Source organism: Dromiciops gliroides, chromosome 5, assembly GCF_019393635.1.
Source record: "Dromiciops gliroides isolate mDroGli1 chromosome 5, mDroGli1.pri, whole genome shotgun sequence".
Classification (NCBI taxonomy): domain Eukaryota; kingdom Metazoa; phylum Chordata; class Mammalia; order Microbiotheria; family Microbiotheriidae; genus Dromiciops; species Dromiciops gliroides.
In genome coordinates, this window is record NC_057865.1 from 17812139 (window position 1) to 17831251 (window position 19113).

The following is a 19113-nucleotide window of genomic DNA, read 5'->3' on the forward strand; positions in this document are numbered from 1 at the left end:
TGTTGGCCTTTTTTAGTCTATGTCACTAATCTCTCACTGCCTGGGATGACCCATGAGTCAGGGGCCATAACAGAGTTACCAGGTTGGTTCTTTTGTTCTTAAAGAAAAGAACCAGTTGCTATAAAAACCTCAGAGGACCAAAGAGGCAATGGAGCATTGGCAGAAGATATCCACCAGGGAGAAGGGCTGGCTGGGCTGGGACCTCTACTCATTGATGGGATCTTCACAATCAGTAAACACAAAGAAAAAGTGAAAACTCTAAGAAGGCATTATCAGCATAGAAATTTATTTGAATTCAAAATAATGTAGTTTGTTTACTTCGAGTAACATAATAATCATCTAAAGCAGATATACATTGTTAACCCAGGAGTAGGACCTACAGATGCCATTCTTTTGATGTTCAAAAATACTTGAAAAAAAATGTACAAGAAAACAAAAAGTTTAAAAATCAGTTCATAGTCTGTGGAGGCTTTACTGAAAGAGACAGGGACACACACACACACATACGCGCACACACACACACACAAAGATATTGTAACTAAGTCCAAATTGTAAAACACTCAACAAGTTTTTACTTCATTTTTATCAACTCCTTGGAACCAAAAAAAAAATCAGTAACTTTATTAACCTAAGAGAAACCATGTGTTTGAGAAGACAAACTTATTGGGAAGGTGGCTAGGGACCATACTTCCTCAGTTTAACCAATTTACTCATCCCTATAACCATACCTCCTTCTCCCCACAAAGAAAGGTTTTATTCTGTTGAAAATTAATTGAGAGCTGGTTTATTTGTAAAATGAAATGACTAATAGGCTATCTGAAGTAAGCAAAGACAGCTGGATTTGGGGTGGCAAAAATATGAAAACAGCATTTTTAAAGCTTGGTATTGCTTTGGTGTGCCTCCGACAGTGGCCCTTAAAATACAGACTTCTTTAATGATGACATGGTCACTAAATGAACTAAAAAGAAGCAGGTTTTTTTTAAATGGATGAAAAATTTCCTATATCTAGACCCCTGTGATCCAGACAATCAAAAGCAGACTCACGACCTCTGATCAGACCCACTTACAGGTGGAGTAAGCTACAAGAAGGCTCCCAGAAAGCACTGGGTGTCTACCAGCACTGGCTGCCAGGGCCAGTTCACAAGTTCTCTTCTTCCCGGAGAAACTGGAAGACCGAGGAGAAGTCTTTCTTGGCATAGCCCTTGGCACACATCATCCTGTAGATCTGATGTGACAGGCCTCCGAGAAAGATTGGGCTTTTGGTGTTGGTAGCAGAGTCCTGTGCCAAGCCCAGATCCTGAAACCAAACAACAAAGAAAAGGAGAGAAAAAGGAGAACGGTTAGGCTAGCAGAGGGACTGTTGTTATCAAAACTACAATATTTACATAAGTGATGATACGTGAAAAGTGTTGGGGCAGCTAGGTGGCGCAGTGGATAAAGCACTGGCCTTGGATTCAGGAGTACCTGAGTTCAAATCCAACCTCAGACACTTAACACTTACTAGCTGTGTGACCCTGGGCAAGTCACTTAACCCCAATTGCCTCACCCCAAAATAAATAAATAAATAAATAATGATGACTGTAATTTACAACTGAGATTTCTTACTTTTACTTCTTTTAATTTTAAGGCTCTTCCCAAAAAAATTAAAAATAAAAAGTATGTTGATATTTCTTATGGTGTACTCAGCATAAAAAAGACAATAACAAAAAATTTAAAAATGTAAAAAAAAGAAAATAACAAAAGTGTGGTTACAAATAAAATGTTTTATGGTGTCAGTTTTTGTGTGTGTGTGTGTGTGTGTGTGTGTGTGTGTGTGTGTTTGTTACTGGTGGGGGAGGGGGGGCAGGGCAATGATGTTTAAGTGACTTGTCCAGAGTCACACAGCTAGTGTCAAATGTCTGAGGTCAGATTTGAACTCAGGTCTTCCTGAATCCAGGGCTGGTGCTTTATCCACTGTGCCACCTAGCTGCCCCCTAGTATCATATTTTTTAAAAAATTCTATTTTACAAGAATTATGAATTTAATAAAGATGAACAAACAGAATAAACATATCCACATGCAACAAGGGAGAGAAAGAGAATTGTATACGAAACCATGAGTTTGTATTACATATTTTTTCAAGTACATATTATATTTAACACAGTGTTACCCACATTGTACTGCTTGACTGCGTTCCTTTTTGAACTCCTGCTTTCTTCTGTGAATTTAAAAAATTTCCCACTGATGGCCTTTTCTTTCTTTTCTTCCTTTTTTAAAAAGTCACCTTCACTACTACCCGCCAAGCATTCTCTTTAAAAAATAAGTTAAGTCAAGCAAAATACGTTTACACAGTGAACATGTCTGAGAAAGCACAGCTCCATCTGCACTAGTTAGTTCCTGTACTGAATGAAGGACCTGATAAGGAAAATGTCTTTATACCATACATTCCTTCCCAAGAACCAAACAATGAATAGGTAATAGGCACTCCCAGGGTCTCATTGTAGGTGACCTTTGTACTGTAATTTTAAATTAAGGAGCAGTTAGCTATTTTTTTTTTTTTGGCAAGGAAATTGGGGTTAAGTGACTTGCCCAGAGTCACACAGCTAGTAAGTGTAAAGTGTCTGAGGCCCAATTTGAACTCAGGTACTCCTGAATCCAGGGCCAGTGCTCTATCCACTGTGCCACCTAGCTGCCCCACTATTTCTTTGTTATATATATCATTTAACTTGTTTAAAAATCTAAATGTGGAGGGGCAGCTCCACATTTATACACACACACACACACACACAAAATAACATTAATCCTATTTCTGCATTAGTCATGTTATAAGAGAAAAATCAGAGCAATGATGAAAAACCTCAAAATAGAAAAAACAACAGCACCAAAAACAAAAGAAATAGTAAGGTTCATTCAGCATCTATACTCCACAGTTCTTTTTTTTTTTCCCTTGGATTTGGAGATCCTCTTCTATCATGAGTTCCCTGGAACTCTTCTGTACCATTGCATTGGTGAGAAGAATATAGTCCATCACAGTAGGTCAACACTCAATGTTGATGATACTGTGTACAATGTTCTTCTGGTTCTGCTCATCTCACTCATCATCAGCCCACATAAGACCTTCCAGGTTTCTCTGAACTCCTCCTGCTCATTGTTTCTTACAGCACAATAGTATTCCATTGTATTCATATACCACAACTTGACCAGCCATTCCCCAATTGATGGGCACCCCCTCAACTTCCAATTCCTTGCCTATAAAGAGCAGCTATAAATATTTTTGTACATGTGGATCCCTTTCCCCTTTCCATAGCATTGCTATTTCTGAGCCAAGGGTGGGAAGATAGACACAAACAGACTATGGGAGAAAAGGAGTTGAGAACTAAACCCCAAATGTCATTACACTGGGGTTTAGTTCTAAACTCCTTTTCTCCCGTAGTCAATTTGTGTCTATCTTCCCACAGACCTTCTAACAACTGTAATTTTCCTCTTCCCTCTCTCCCTTTTTCAGGCTATCTTTGCCAATCTTATGAAGGTGAGTTGGAACCTCCAGAGTTAATTTAATTTGCATTTTTCTGATTATTATTGACTTAAATTATTTCTCAGATATGGTTTTTGATAGCTTGTCCTTATTTAGGGAAGTGTTCATATCCCTTAAAATTGTTCTAATATTCTTAACTTAAAACACTAATTAGAATTTCCACATATAGTATTATGCATAGCTTGCCTTTTAAAAAAAAAATTCGGGGGGCAGCTAGGTGGCGCAGTGGATAGAGCACCAGTCCTGGAGTCAGGAGTACCTGAGTTCAAATCCGGCCTCAGACACTTAACACTTACTAGTTGTGTGACCCTGGGCAAGTCACTTAACCCCAATTGCCTCACTAAAAAACAAACAAAAAAAAAATTCGGGGGCGGCTAGGTAGCAAAGTGGATAAAGCACCAGCCCTGGATTCAGGAGTTCCTGAGTTCAAATTCGGCCTCAGACACTTGACACCTACTGGCTGTGTGACCCTGGGCAAGTCACTTAACCACCATTGCCCCACAAAAAATAAAAAATAAAAAAAAAATTCATCATGTAACTCTCAGATTGGTCCTATGTCTCCATCATGGCTTCTGGGCTTCCTTCTGTGTTCGTCTGTGCATTAAAAAAATGCTCCATTGACCAAATTTTCTCTCCTTTTTAAAAAAAGCAACCCTATCCCCCTTCTCCCTCTCACCTCACCCCCAAGGAAATAAAACAAAAAAATTAATTTGCACAGTCAAGGAAAAAAAAACAATCTCTCATTAGTCATATTTGAAAATGTCTGTCTTGTTCTGTATTTTGAGTCCATCATTTCTCCATCAGGAGGTGGGCAGGCAGCATGCTTCATTATCAGTCCTGTAGAACCGAGGTCAGTCAGGGAACTGATCAGAGTCCTTAAGGGTTTCAAAGATATTTGTCTGTCTTTGTAATGTTGTCGTTTTTTCCCCCATTAAGTTTTCTTTTTCCAAATTACATGTAAATACAAATTTTGACATCAATTTTTTTAAACTTTGTGTTCCAAATTCTCTTCCTCCCTCCCCCCCCCAACAACTCAAGCAATTCAATATAAGCTGTACATGAACAGTCATGCAAAACATTTCCACATTAGCCAGGTTGTGAAAGAAAACAGACAAAAACAAAACGTCAGGTAAAGGAACAAAAAAAAAAATTATGCTTCAATCTGTATTCAGACACCATCGGTTCTATCTCTGTAGATGGACGGCATTTTTGATAGGGCCTTCAGAGTTGTCTTGGATCATTGCATTGCGGAAAATAAGACGGTCATTCACAGCTGTTATTTTGTATACAGTACATTTCACATTTCATCAGCTCATGTAGGTCTTTCCGGGTTTTTCGGATACCTTCTTGCTCATCATTTTTTTTATAGTAAACTACATTTATATAGTACTTTAAAGAGACATTTCCTTACAATAAACCCATGAGTTGATTCTTGAGACAACAGTAATAGATAACATTTATATAGTACCTTATCCCTGACAAAGAATTTTCTTCACAGTAGCCCAGCAAAGTATCATATATTTTATCATCATCAATCCATTCTCATTGTCATCAATCAATCCCCATCTTCACCAAATCATCATCAATCTATCCATCCATCCATGATCATCATCAGCTTATGGTACTCTTGTTTCTGCTTCAAATTTTTTTTTCACAGTTACTATTGTTAACTGTTTCTGTAAAGGCTTTTTTTTTTTGGTCAGGGCAATGAGGGTTAAGTGACTTGCCCAGGGTCACACAGCTAGTAAGTGTCAAGTGTCTGAGGCCAGATTTGAACTGAAGTCCTCCTGAATCCAGGGCCAGTGCTTTATCCACTGCACCACCTAGCTGCCCCCTGTAATTTTGGTTTTGTTTTGTTTTGTTTTTAAGTGAGGCAATTGGGGTTAAGTGACTTGCCCAGGGTCACATAGCTAGTAAGTGTTAAGTGTCTGAGACCGGATTTGAACTCAGGTACTCCTGACTCTAGGGCCGGTGCTCTATCTACTGCACCACCTAGCTGCCCTGTAATATTGTTGTTAATAAATATTCTACTACATTTATATCTCAGAATTTATTCAACCATACCCCAACCAATGGGAATACTGTGAGTTTCCAGTTTATAACAAAAAGAGCTGTTTAAATATTTTTGTACAGATGGGTCCTTTTGATCTTAGTTTGAGCTTACTGGGGTATATAGATCTACTAGTCCTATTGCTAGGTGAAAGGCTATGCACAGTTTGGTGGCTTTTGAGGCATAGTTACAAACTGCTTTCCAGAAGCAGAAAGTTGGGAAACAATTTTAGAGCAAGTGCCTCTGATAAAGAAACTGAGTCAAGTTCATAAGAATACAAGTCATTCCCCAGTTGATAAATGGTCAAAGGATTTGAACAGGCAGTTTTCAGATGAAGAAATCAAAGCTATAGTCACATGGAAAAATGCTCTAAATCACTAATTGATTAGAGAAATGCGAATGAAAAACAACTCTGAGGTACCACTTCACACGTATCAGATTGGCTAATATGGCAGAAAAGGCAAACGATGAATAGATGTTAGAGAAGATGTGGGAAAATTGGGACACTACTACACTGTTGGTGGAGTTGTGAACTGATCTAACCCTTCTGGAGAGCAATTTGGAACTATGCCCAAAGGGCAATCAAATTGTGTTTTTGCAATACCATTACTAGGTCTATATCCCAAAGAAAAAGGGAAAGGGCCTATATGTACAAGATATTTATAGCACCTCTTTTTGTGGTGGCAAAGAATTGGAAATTGGTGAGAAGCACACAGGCAGATTTCAGAAAAACCTGGAAAAACTTACATGAACTGATGCAAAGTGAAGAAATACTAGAACATCATACACAGTAACATCAACATTGTGTGATGATCAACTGTGACAGACTTAGTTCTTCTCAGCAATACAATGATACAAGACAATTCCAAAAGATTCATGATGGAAAATGTTCTCCATATCCAGAGAAAGAACTACGGAGTCAACGCAGATCAAAGCATAATTTTTTTCATGATTTTTCCCTTTTGCTTTGTTTCTTCTTTCACAACATGACTAATAAGGATATAGGTTTTACATGATTTCACATATATAACCTCTATCAATCTGCTTATTGTGTTAGGGAAGCAGTAGAGGTGGGAGGGAGGAAGATTTGGAACTCAAAATTTTATATAAAAATGAATGTTTAAAAATTTCTTTACATGTAATTGCATAAAAATAAAATACTATTTAAACAAATTGCTTTCCAGAATGGCTAGACCAAATGACAGCTCCTCCCAACAGTTCATTAGTTACTCTTTTCCAATAGCCCTCTAAAAATTGTCATTTTGTCATTTTTGCCAATCTGATGGTTGTGAGGTTGAATATTAGATTTATTTTAATTTGTACTTCTCTAATCATTAATAATTTGAAGTATTTTTTCATATGATTATTAAAAGTTTGGACTTCTTCCTTTGAAAACTATCTGTTGGGGAATTGCTCTTGTTTTTATATCTTAATCCGTTCCCAATATATTTTTTATATCAGACCTTCATCAGAGAAGTTTACTGCAAAGACTTCTCTCCTCCCTCCTCCCTCCATTTACTCTTTTCCTTCACATTCTAAATACATTGGTTTCATTTGTGTAAAACCCTTTACAACTTATATAATCAAAATTCTCCATTTTATTTCCTGTCTTCCTCTGTATCCCTTGTTCAATCAAGAATCTTCCCTGCCCCCAAGCCATAGTTATGAAATGAATTTTCTTTTTTTCTCTATTTCTTATGAGATAAGTTCTTATATCTACATCATTTATCCATATGAAGCTTACTGTTGTAAATGGTGGAAGATATTAGACTAAAACTGATTTCTCTCAATTGTTTTCCAATCTTGTCAGCAGTCTCTAACAAACAGTGAGTCCTTACCCCAGTAGCTGGCACCCTTGCATTTACCAAAATTTATGCTTTTGATGTTCTAGTGTTTCTGAATCATGTATATGATTAGCTTTCCACTGTTTAATGAACAGCAAACTGCTTTGATGTGTAGAAAATGACACTGTCAGGCTTCCTTACTTCCCACTTTCTTTCATTACTTTCTGAGATTTTTGACATTTTCTTCCTCCAAATGAATTTTATTACTATTTTTGTCTATTTCTATAAAGTAACTGGCATGGTACCAAAATACTAAGTTAATTAGGTAAGTATCATTTTAATTATATTAGCATCACCTAACCATGAGCAATTAATAACTCTCCAATGATTTAAATCTTCTTTTATTTCTCTAAAGAGTGCTTTGCAGTTGTATTCATATAATTTGTGTGTTATTTTGAATAAAAAAAAATTTTCAATCTCTTACAGTTGGATTTTTTTGATAATATATATAACATCTAATAATTTTTGTTGATTTATCTTGTAATCTGCTACTTTACTGACTTTATTATTCCAATTAACTTTTAGTTGGGTCTCTAGGATTCTCCAAGTAAACTTTTTTATCATCTGCAAAAAGCAGTAATTTTATTTACATATTGCCTATGCTTAGTCCTTCAATTTATTTTTTCTTGTCTTATTGTTACAGCTAGTTTTTCCAGAACTATAGCAAATATTAGAGGTGATGGTAGATCTTGTTCTTTTGATCAGAGGACTGCTGAATGGAGCACAAAACGTCTCCCAAAGCCTCCCTTTCAGCTGACTCTTCATTTCCTACCAGCTGCACTGCCAGTTGTGCTCAACTCTACCATCATTATATCTGGGCTGTGGTAAAATATGAAAGTTTTTAACAGTCGGTTAGGATAAGTGAAAGACGCCAGTTTTTCAGGGACCACCCTTTTGGGGAGGAGATGAGCGGTCTGCCTGCTGCGCATGTCGGACTGCCTGCCGGGTGCAGTCCGCCTGCTGCGCATGTCAGACTGCCTGCCGGGTGCAGTGCGCCTGCTGCGCATGTCAGACTGCCTGCCGGGTTTTTTTTGACTTCCGGGGTGGAGAGAACGGGAGTAGCCTTTTTTTTTGCCGGCTTGGCGGGACTCCGGGCGGCGCGGCACAGACGGTCTGACTCACTCCAAAGGTGGCCTAAATCGGTTTGGTGAGTTTTTATAAGGAATATAGACAGCCTAGATTTAAGACGATTTGTACTGTATTTCTGTTTTCCTATCCTTCTAATCAACAACACCTTATATACAATAAAGGCTCTATCTAGAAAACCAGAAGCTTCTTCCATTTACTAGTCTGGGAGATGAATTAAGGGAAGGGTTAAGTAGGGGAGATTTATGATCTAATATCCAATTTTAAATCTCACAGTTTGGCGACCCCGAAGGGACCTTAAGGACCCTCCCACCCTCCCTAGTTTGGCCATAAGCCGGCTAATTCGGTGGATTTTCCAAATACCCCCCCCCCCCCCCCCCCCCCCGCGGACTTTCCCTTTGTCTAATCTCCCTTAAAGACTTTAAGCCTCTAAAAGTCTTGCTTTAAACAGAAAAGCCAGCCCAGTTTAAAGGGCAAGATGCTCGAATATTCTACCATCCCTTTGATTTTTCTCATCGGAATGTATTGGGACAGCATAACATCCCGACTTAGAGGAATAGTTTATTCAATGGTCCTTCATAACATTATTGGTTTTTTCCTCATTCAGGCAGCAAAAAGTTTTTTGTATAATAGTATACGTGAGAATCTTTGGGAAAATACGTTTAATATAAGTAGAAATTTTATGCCTGCAATTGAAATACCTTTTAATACCACATCCATAGTTCATACGACTAAGGATTTTATTTTTTTTTTGTTGTTTTTTTTTTGTTTTTGTTATTATCATTGTTTTTGTTATTATCATTGTTATGATGTGGGGGAAACTCTCACATATGGAGAGAGACCTCAAAATGGCTGTTTCTACTAGAGATGATCCAAGTTCAGAATCAGATCAGCAGAAACTACTCCCTCTGCAGGAAGCTATAGAACATAGTAAGAAGGGAGTGCCAATTCAAGTCAGAAAATATAGCCCCTTTAGACCAAGTGACTTGAGCGCATGGAAATCAATCATCCCTAGTTTTGAGAAAAATCCAAACACTGTAATTTCACAGTTAAGGACTATATTTAATGCATATCAACCCAGTTGGGCTGATGTTACTTGCCTTTTGGAAACTTTACTGTCCCCAACTGAGATTACAGATATTATCTCAGCAGGAAATGCCCTTGTTGCGAAAGGTAAGGCCGATGTGGAATGGCCTCTAAAGGATCCAGAGTGGAATTATAATGATGATAGGGATTTCCAAAGATTAAAAGATGCTAGAGAAACACTTCTGAAGGGAATGGAATCTTGCTCTAGAAAACCGGAAAACTGGCAGAAATTTTTAAGCCTACCTCAGGAGGCTAATGAAAGACCAAACAGATTTTATGATAGACTTTGTGAGGCCGCTAGACAGTACACCAGATTGGATCCAGTAGATTTAAGAGATTCCTGTATCATTCTCAACACATTTGTTTATAATTCACTGCCAGAAATACGCAGATACTTTCTGAAACAATGTCCAGACTGGAGAAATCTCTCAGTAGATAGAATTAAGGAACTTGCAAATTATGTCTTTGACTCACGTGAGGAAGATCCAGATCACCCTAAACAGAGCATTCTGGCACCAGCGATTCCTAGTCAGCCATGTGGACACCGGAACAAGGACACTAAGGTGTGTTGTTACTGTCGTAAGGAGGGGCATGAATTGAGAGAATGTAGGACTTGGAGAAGAAATTCTAATTCTAATTACAGGCGAAATCAAAATAGAAATAGATCTTTTTGGAGGAATACAGAAAGGCAGTACCAGAATAATGGTAACCAAGACCCCCCTCAGAAGAGGACACAGGAATGATGGTGTCTTGGGGAGGAATGGAACATAGATAATGAAAGCCATATATTCCCAGATCCAGATTTTTTGAATGCACTTGTGCCAGTCCATTCACCTCCCCAGAGTAATGAACCACATGTCACCTTAAAAGTGGGGGAGACTTATTATGATTGTCTGCTAGACACAGGAGCCTCTAAATCAGTATTAGTAAGCAAACCAGATGCTGGGTGTAGACCTGTAGGATTTTTGAATGTAGTGGGAGTCTCAGGAAAGAGCCAGAGAGTGGCAAAATTGAATCCTCGCATGGTATCTATGGGGCCCTTAACAGTGGAACATTCATTTTTACTCATGCCTGATGCCCCTGTAAATTTATTAGGTCGTGATCTCCTTTGCAAGCTTAGAGCAACCATATCTTGTGCTCCAGATGGGGCTGTCTCCTTACAATTGCCAGAGGATACTGTTCATTTATTACCAATTTTACTTACAGAAGCTCAAGGAACAGCAGGGGAGGTATCCAAAATCCCCTCTGACATTCCTGAGTCTTTATGGGCCTCATCCCCTAATGAGGTGGGGCTCCTTAAGTCTGCCATGCCTGTTACCTTTAAAGTTAAGGGGGGACCACCCCCCTCCATTCCACAGTATCCATTGTCTAGGGAAGCAATAGAAGGGATCACCCCTATAATTGAGGCTTTGAAAAGCCAGGGTATTATTATTCCATGTCATCACTCTCCATGCAATACTCCCATTTTGCCAGTTAAAAAACCCAAGCCTGGGCCAGATGGTAAACCTGTTTATCGCTTTGTGCAAGATCTTAGAGCGATTAATAATTATGTTATTCCTAGACATTCTATAGTCGCAAATCCGGCTATGATAATTTCCTCAATTCCCTATGAATCTACATGTTTCACAGTGGTAGACCTTTGCTCTGCCTTTTTCTCCATACCAGTACATGAGGACTTCCAATATTTATTTGCTTTTACCTGGAAAAATAGACAGTGGACCTGGACTAGACTCCCACAGGGATTTGTAGACAGTCCCACATTATTTTCCCAAATTTTACAGCAGGATCTGGCCTCTATTACCTTTAAGGGCTCCACACTAGTACAATATGTAGATGACTTACTTTTGGCCTCTCCTAATGCTGAAATTTGTCAGGAAGATAGCCGTCACTTACTGCTGGAGCTGCACAAGAGAGGACACAAGGTTTCCAAGACAAAGGTACAATGGTGTTTGCCCCAGGTAGAATATTTAGGATTTATTTTGGCTGCTGGAACTCGCTCTGTCTCTTCTAAGAGAGTCCAGGCCATTCAACAACTCTCTGCCCCCACTACTAAGAGGCAGTTGAGAGCCATTCTGGGAGCAGCTGGGTACTGTAGACAATGGATACCCTCTTTTGGTGAAATTACTAAACCCCTCATAGCTCTTACAAAAAGTTCTGTTCCAGACAGTTTACAGTTGGATCCCCAGCATCTCTCAGCCATAAAAGAATTAAAACGGGCCTTGTTATCAGCACCTGCCCTAGGACTGCCAGATTATAGTAAGCCTTTCACTCTCTTTGTGCATGAACAAAGGGGGGTGGCTTCTGGAGTCCTGACTCAGTCACTGGGGCCTAACCAACGTCCTATAGCCTACTATTCAATTCAGCTGGACCCTGTAGCGGCTGGAGCGCCACCTTGCCTTAGAGCAGTGGCGGCCACAGCGCTTTTGGTAGAAAAAGCCTCTGATTTGGTCCTAGGTAACCCTCTAACTGTGCAATGCCCTCACGAAGTGGAGGCTCTCTTACTACGTCACAGGACACAAGCCTTTTCAGATCAAAGGCTGGCTAAGTATGAAATAACCCTGTTAGGTAATGAGAATATCACTTTAAAACGCTGCACAGTTCTTAATCCAGCAACACTACTCCCTAACTTACCATTCTCGGGGGAACCGTTGCATGACTGTGCTTCTTTAGTTGATATGGCTGAAAAACCCCGTGATGATCTTTTTGATACACCTTTAGAAAATCCTGATCTTGTCCTCTATACAGATGGTTCCTCATTTATGAGAGAGGGAACCCGTTTTACTGGAGCTGCTGTAGTTTCTGATTATGACACCCTCTGGGCAGCTTCTCTGCCTTCCCATTTTAGTGCACAGGCTGCTGAACTTGTGGCTCTTACACAGGCCTGTAATATAGCTAAAGATAAGAGTGCCACCATTTTTACTGACTCGAAATATGGCTTTGGCATATGCCACTTTATTGGTATGATTTGGCGTCAACGAGGCTTTCTAACATCCTCGGGCAAGGCTATTGCCAATGGGGACCTTATCAAGGACCTCTTAGATGCCCTAAAACTGCCTTCTTCCCTAGCCGTTGTACATTGCCCTGCCCACACAGGGAATAGTGATCCTGTTTCAAAGGGAAATGCACGAGCCGATTCTGCAGCCAAGCTTGCTGCATTAGAAGCTCCTGAACATGTATTTAACCTTTCACCTTCTGAGGATATTCCTTCCAACCTAACCTATGACGATTCTGAAGTAGAAAAGTGGAAAAAGAAATTTAAGGCGAAACAGATCAATGGCATCTGGGTGTCTCCGGAAGGTAAGCCATTTCTTCCCCGGAAATTCTACCACCAGGTATGCCTCTCTGTTCACAGAAAAGGCCATTTTGGTACACAAGGCATTGTAGACTCTATTAAGAGAACCTGGATAGCACCAGGTGTGACTAATACAGCATCTCGAATCTGCTCGGGCTGCTCCACATGTCAGTCTTATAATCAGTATGCTTTTAAGGTCAAAGCTTATGGAGGGCGTCCTCTAGCATATACACCTTTTGAGCACTTACAAATTGATTATATTACTATGCCAAAAGCAGGACATTATAAATTTTGCCTTGTTATAGTTGATCAGCTCACTCGGTGGGTGGAGGCCTTTCCCAGCCCCCGAGCCACAGCTGCCTTTGTTGCCAAAATTCTTCTTAAAGAGATAGTACCTCGTTTTGGCCCACCAGCCCGCATCGATTCTGACAAAGGCACACATTTCACTGATTCGATTTTATCCCAAATCTACTCTTTCTTGGGAGTGACTCCAAAATTCCACACGCCCTACCATCCACAAAGTTCAGGCCAAGTCGAACGTATGAATAAAGAGCTTAAGAGTATGATTGGCAAATTATGTACTGAAACCCATTTGAAATGGCCTGATGTTCTACCATTGGCATTATTCTATCTACGAAGTAGACCAAGAGGAGAACTTCATATATCTCCTTATGAAATGCTTTTTGGTCACCCTCCTATCCAAGCTAAAACTTTTTCCCCAGTTTATACATCACTGGTGGGAGGTGATACTTCTGTTGCTTCCTATATACAGGAATTACAGACCAGGCTACGTGAACTCCATGAGGCAGGAGCTGTGGTCCAGGCAGGACCATTAGACTTTTCATTGCATAACTTCAACCCAGGAGATAAAATATATGTGAAGAATTTTCAGAGAACCAGTGGAACTCAACCTGCCTGGGAAGGACCTTTTCAGGTATTATTGACAACTCCTACCGCCATTAAAATTGGTGAAAAAGACTCATGGATTCATTGCTCTCATATAAAGCCTGCACCATTCATAGGTGAAGAGATTTCAGATAGACCTGAGGTAGACGCTAAAGAGGTAAAAACCCTAACGATAGCAACTGTTAAAGAGCAAAGAAAGTTCAGAGGAAACAGGAAGTTCCCATTTAAGAATCCCACTGATCAGTTAAATGCTTTGGGACTCAGTCTTCGTAAAGTATCAGGAGACGGAAATTGCCTTTTTAGGGCTTTAGCAGACCAGCTAGAAGGTCACTGTAGAAATCATCTCAGACACAGACAAGAAGCTGCTTCTTATATGATTAACCATAGACAAGAGTTTGAGTCTTTTATAGTAAATGACTCCCCTTTTGAAGAATATGTTGATGAATTAAAGAAATTTGGAAAGTGGGGAGGAAATGATACAATTGTAGCATTTGCTAAGCAGCATCAGCTGAATGTTGTGGTTCATCAATTAAATCAGCCTTTATTGAAAATCAGTGGCACAGACAAAACTGATGCTACAGAACTCCACATTTTCTACCATAAAGAACATTATGACAGCATTAGAAAGATCAATGACAATTCAGAAACCCCTGCCACTTTGGCATGCAGAGAATTGGGGAACCAGTTAAAACAATGTGGCATACCCCAAACTCTAGCAGCTTAAATACCTTATAATTTAACAAGCATTTCCTTCTACAGGCAAAAGCACTGAAGTACATGGCCTAGTTTTCTGGCCTACCTCAACTATTTTTTTTTTTTATTAATTTTTGGGTTTTTTTGTTTTTGTTTTGACTTTTGAAAGGCACTGAAAAGACCTGGAATTGACTGCACCTTTAAGTTCTTTAAGAGCACAAAAGGGTGCTTAGCGAATCTTTTGCTTTTTATTTTTTATTTTTGGTTTTGCTTTGGTTTTTTTTTTACTTTTGTTTCTTTTGCTTTTCTTTAAAACTAAATTTTGTAAACTAAGTGATTATTCAAAGACATTTTAAGTATATGCTGTGGGTGAGGCTATCGGGCCTCAGAAGCTACCAGAATTCTTCTTTTTTTTTATTTACTCTTTCTTTTTGAGAGAACCATGAGTTCTAATGAGTTTTGTTTTATTTATTTATTTTTCTCCTTTCTCTTGTATGTTGTTCTGTTTAACTAAAAAGTACCAGAAATTGCTTGATACCTCACTGAAAACATTGAATATTGAATCTTGCTAATTGAAGTCTTATTTCTTTTTGATGAATTAATCACCACTTTAAGTATCTGCTACTGTTATACCAGAGAATTCATGTATAAGATGATGTGGTCTACTTGCTAAAAGAAGATTATGTAATAATGTCTAAAAGAAGATTATGTAACAATGTCTAATATAATCAGCTATTTACATTCGTTTATTATTTATATGTCATTATACTCTGGGTATGGTTTGGAATTATTGTATATATCACTAATATATTCTCAGTTATGCAGCATAGCACACATTTTTACCATCATATTGTCTTTGGTGAAATTAATGAGATTTCAGAAATATGGAAACTTATCATTTCAGAGACTAACTTGCTGTGAACTCTGACGCAGGCCCTGGAGAGAATATATGTGCAACAAAAGGAGAGACAGGTATACGTAAGTCCATGGTTTGCTTATGATGGTGACTATGTAGAGCACAATTACTAGGCACAGTCCAGTATTCATCCTCTCTCCCTCCTAATTTAACCTAATTTAACTGAACTTATTTATCTTTTTATCTCACTCAGTTGAATTCACCTGTGGCCTAGCACAATCACTGGCTGTCTCAGAACCATGAGATATGGTATGATAACCTTTCCATAACATTTTCAGGTGTCATGAACACATACTAAATTTGGCTTTGATCCAGACACATGGTGGTAAAAAGTGTTACACATTGCATAACTACCTCAACCCTCTATTACAAGTCTAACCATATAAAGGAGGGAATGTAATGGAATTTATTAATTTGATCATTGACAATGCTATGCTAAGGTTTTAAAAATACAGCAATTCAAACAGTTAAAGAAGATAATCCAGCTTTCCAGACCAGAGTCCAGAATCCAGTTTTCCAGACCAGAATCCAGTTTCCTCCTGATGACATCTTACCACTTCAAGAAGACAAGAGAACTCAGAGACTTTATATGAACTGTTTTGCTTTATTAGCTTTTACTATCTCCTTTCTGTTATATACTATCTGTGGCATGTACTCTCTGCAGAGGCTCTCCCTTTGCAAGACTAATGTCAAAGCGTCGGTTCATGAGGAAAAAAAAAAAATCGCCCCTCTGGACAAAACTTTCCTCTCTTCCTTTTCTGTATTGTTGTTCGCATATTATTAGTCAGCAAAAGTTATTATATTCTTTTTACTGTTCCATCAAGGAAACATTCCGTTTCTTGGGGAAGCAAAGGGGGGAAATGTGGTAAAATATGAAAGTTTTTAACAGTCGGTTAGGATAAGTGAAAGACGCCAGTTTTTCAGGGACCACCCTTTTGGGGAGGAGATGAGCGGTCTGCCTGCTGCGCATGTCGGACTGCCTGCCGGGTGCAGTCCGCCTGCTGCGCATGTCAGACTGCCTGCCGGGTGCAGTGCGCCTGCTGCGCATGTCAGACTGCCTGCCGGGTTTTTTTTGACTTCCGGGGTGGAGAGAACGGGAGTAGCCTTTTTTTTTGCCGGCTTGGCGGGACTCCGGGCGGCGCGGCACAGACGGTCTGACTCACTCCAAAGGTGGCCTAAATCGGTTTGGTGAGTTTTTATAAGGAATATAGACAGCCTAGATTTAAGACGATTTGTACTGTATTTCTGTTTTCCTATCCTTCTAATCAACAACACCTTATATACAATAAAGGCTCTATCTAGAAAACCAGAAGCTTCTTCCATTTACTAGTCTGGGAGATGAATTAAGGGAAGGGTTAAGTAGGGGAGATTTATGATCTAATATCCAATTTTAAATCTCACAGGGCCAAACTCTTTTTCTCCTTCCTTTTGTATGTTGTTTACCCCATTAGATTGTAAGCTCCTTGAGGGCAGGATTTGTCTTTCTTTTAAAAAAATGTGTGTCTCCAGTGTTGCACACTGCATGGCACACAGAAAGCACTTAATAAATGTGCACGGTATTGTACTGCTTTAACTCTGATCTGACTTTATTATAGAAAAAGTTACTTTCAGGTTTGAAGTAGATATTTATTTTATTAAGGAAGAGTCAATTTATGCCTATTGTTGTCTTTTCTTTTTTAACCACAAATAAGCACCGTGTTTATTGGTTTTGTTATTAACGTGGTCTGTTTTGTTTATATTTTCCTAACATTGAATCTTGGAATGAATCCAACCTAAATATTATGTAGAATCTTCTTAATATGTTGCTTCAGATGCTTTACAAAAATGTAGTCAATCCTTTTGTGTCAATATTCCTACAGACAGTGATCCAGCGTTCTTGGCTTTCTCTGTGGCTTAGGAGTGAGGACCATATATGCCTCACAGGAGTTTAAGACAATGCTTTGTTTTCCTATCTTTGCAAGTCATTTTTATAATAATAGAATGAATTTTCTTTGAATGTTTGATGATAGACTTCACTACTAAATCCATCGATTACTGTTTTTTCCTCTTTAGGAGCTTATTTATGACTTCTTCAATTATTTTTCTGAGATTATGTTATTTAAATTCTCTATTTTCTGACCTATTTAATATGGATAATTTACATTTTTAGAAATATTCATCTATTTACCTTATTTTACCAGTTTTATTGGCATGTAATTGACTTAGATGGCTTTTTTTTTCTTTTTCTTTTTCTTTTTTTTTTTTGGTGCACGGCAATGAGGATTAAGTGACTTGCCTAGGGTCACAAAGCTAGTGTCAAGTTGCTGAGGCCGTATTTGAACTCAGGTCCTTCTGAATCCAGGGCTCGTACTTTATCCACTGCACCACCTAGCTGCCCCCTATTGGCATGTAATTGAGCAAAAGAGTTTCTGACATTTTTCTTTACTTCTTTTTCTGCTGTGAATTCTCTCTCTTAATTCTGGCAATCTGGGTTTTTTTGGTTTTTGGGGGGAGTTTAAAGATCAAATTAGCTTACAGTTCATCTATCTTGTTAGTTATTCACTCAGTTTTATTTATTGATTTAATGGATTTTGCTTTCAATTTTATTGATTTCTTCTAATATTCAGAATTTATATTTAGGTTTTTAACTAAGGTTTCTGATTTGTTACTTTTTAAAGTTTTTAGCTGCATTCCCAATTGTGTTTTTTCTCTCTTGTGTGGTTAAAGGCATTTAGAAATATTGGGTATCATGAAGTAGAAGAAGAAGAAGAATGGAAAGAAAGCAAAGAATATGGACACAGAAAGCCACAAATGGAATGCTTCTTGCGATTCCAGGGACTGTCCTCCAGGAAACTGGAACAGGGTTAAAGAAGGTCCAGAAAAAGCATCTAAACTGCTTAGGGGAGAATTTAAAAGTCCCAAACCTGTATTAAACTAAAGAACAAATGTCTACTCTCCTCAGCTCACTAGCCAGAAGCTTACCACATTTGCATTTGCTCAAGTGGCCACCATCCCTTGGGTCTGTGTGGTACTGACAAGGACTTCCCTCAACTCTCCACACTTTGCCAATACAAATGGGTAATCCAATTAGCTGTGGCATACCCGTACTAAACCATCTCCCATCACAACTGAGGGAGAAGGGAGAACAAGTCCTTCTCTAAACACCTCAAGTCCAAATAAAATGAAGGGCGCTCTTCATCCTAAGGGAGTAGGCTGAATTCCACATTGATTGCACCCTTACTATGCCCTATAAAGCACCTAGTACAGGCAGTGATGATCTGCATTTCAGAATACGGGCTAGGCTCAATGAATAGACCAATATTCTAATTTCTAAGAAGAAAAGAAATAGATTTGTGGAACCTCTTCACCCCCTCCTGCAAAAATGACTCCACTGGAACTCTGCTGAAGGCTGCTGTCCTCATTCTTGCCCTCCTAAGTGAGGGGACCATCCCTGTTCCACATCCTCCTCTCCCCACCCCAAACTTTCATTCTTGAAATAGGAACTTGTAGAAAAAACTCTAGGCAAACCTTAAAAGAGGCAGTGATTCTGTTGGGTAGATGCTTCTTGGACACTCTAGAGAACAATCCTGACAGAGGGCATAGTGAAGAAAAGGAGAGTCTTTGGTGCCCTCACAAAAGGTCACTGAAGCCAAGCTCTTCATTTTCCAGAAGAGAGGAAGGGAAGTGACTTTCCTAAGGTCATACCTACAGAAAGTCTCTGTGGCAGGATTTGTCCCCAGCTCATCC

At 39.0% G+C, this 19113-nt stretch overlaps 1 protein-coding gene across 1 annotated transcript in view; it reads right to left on the reverse strand.

Annotated features, from left to right (window-relative positions):
• Positions 1 to 272: 272 nt before the first annotated feature.
• The window catches only part of HIBADH (3-hydroxyisobutyrate dehydrogenase), a 160193-nt gene continuing 141352 nt past the window's right edge, over positions 273 to 19113 (reverse strand). The window contains exon 8 of the mRNA XM_043968053.1: positions 273 to 1297. Within this exon, the coding sequence (XP_043823988.1) occupies positions 1139 to 1297 (159 nt within the window). The 3' untranslated portion in view covers positions 273 to 1138. The remainder of the gene's footprint in view (positions 1298 to 19113) is intronic.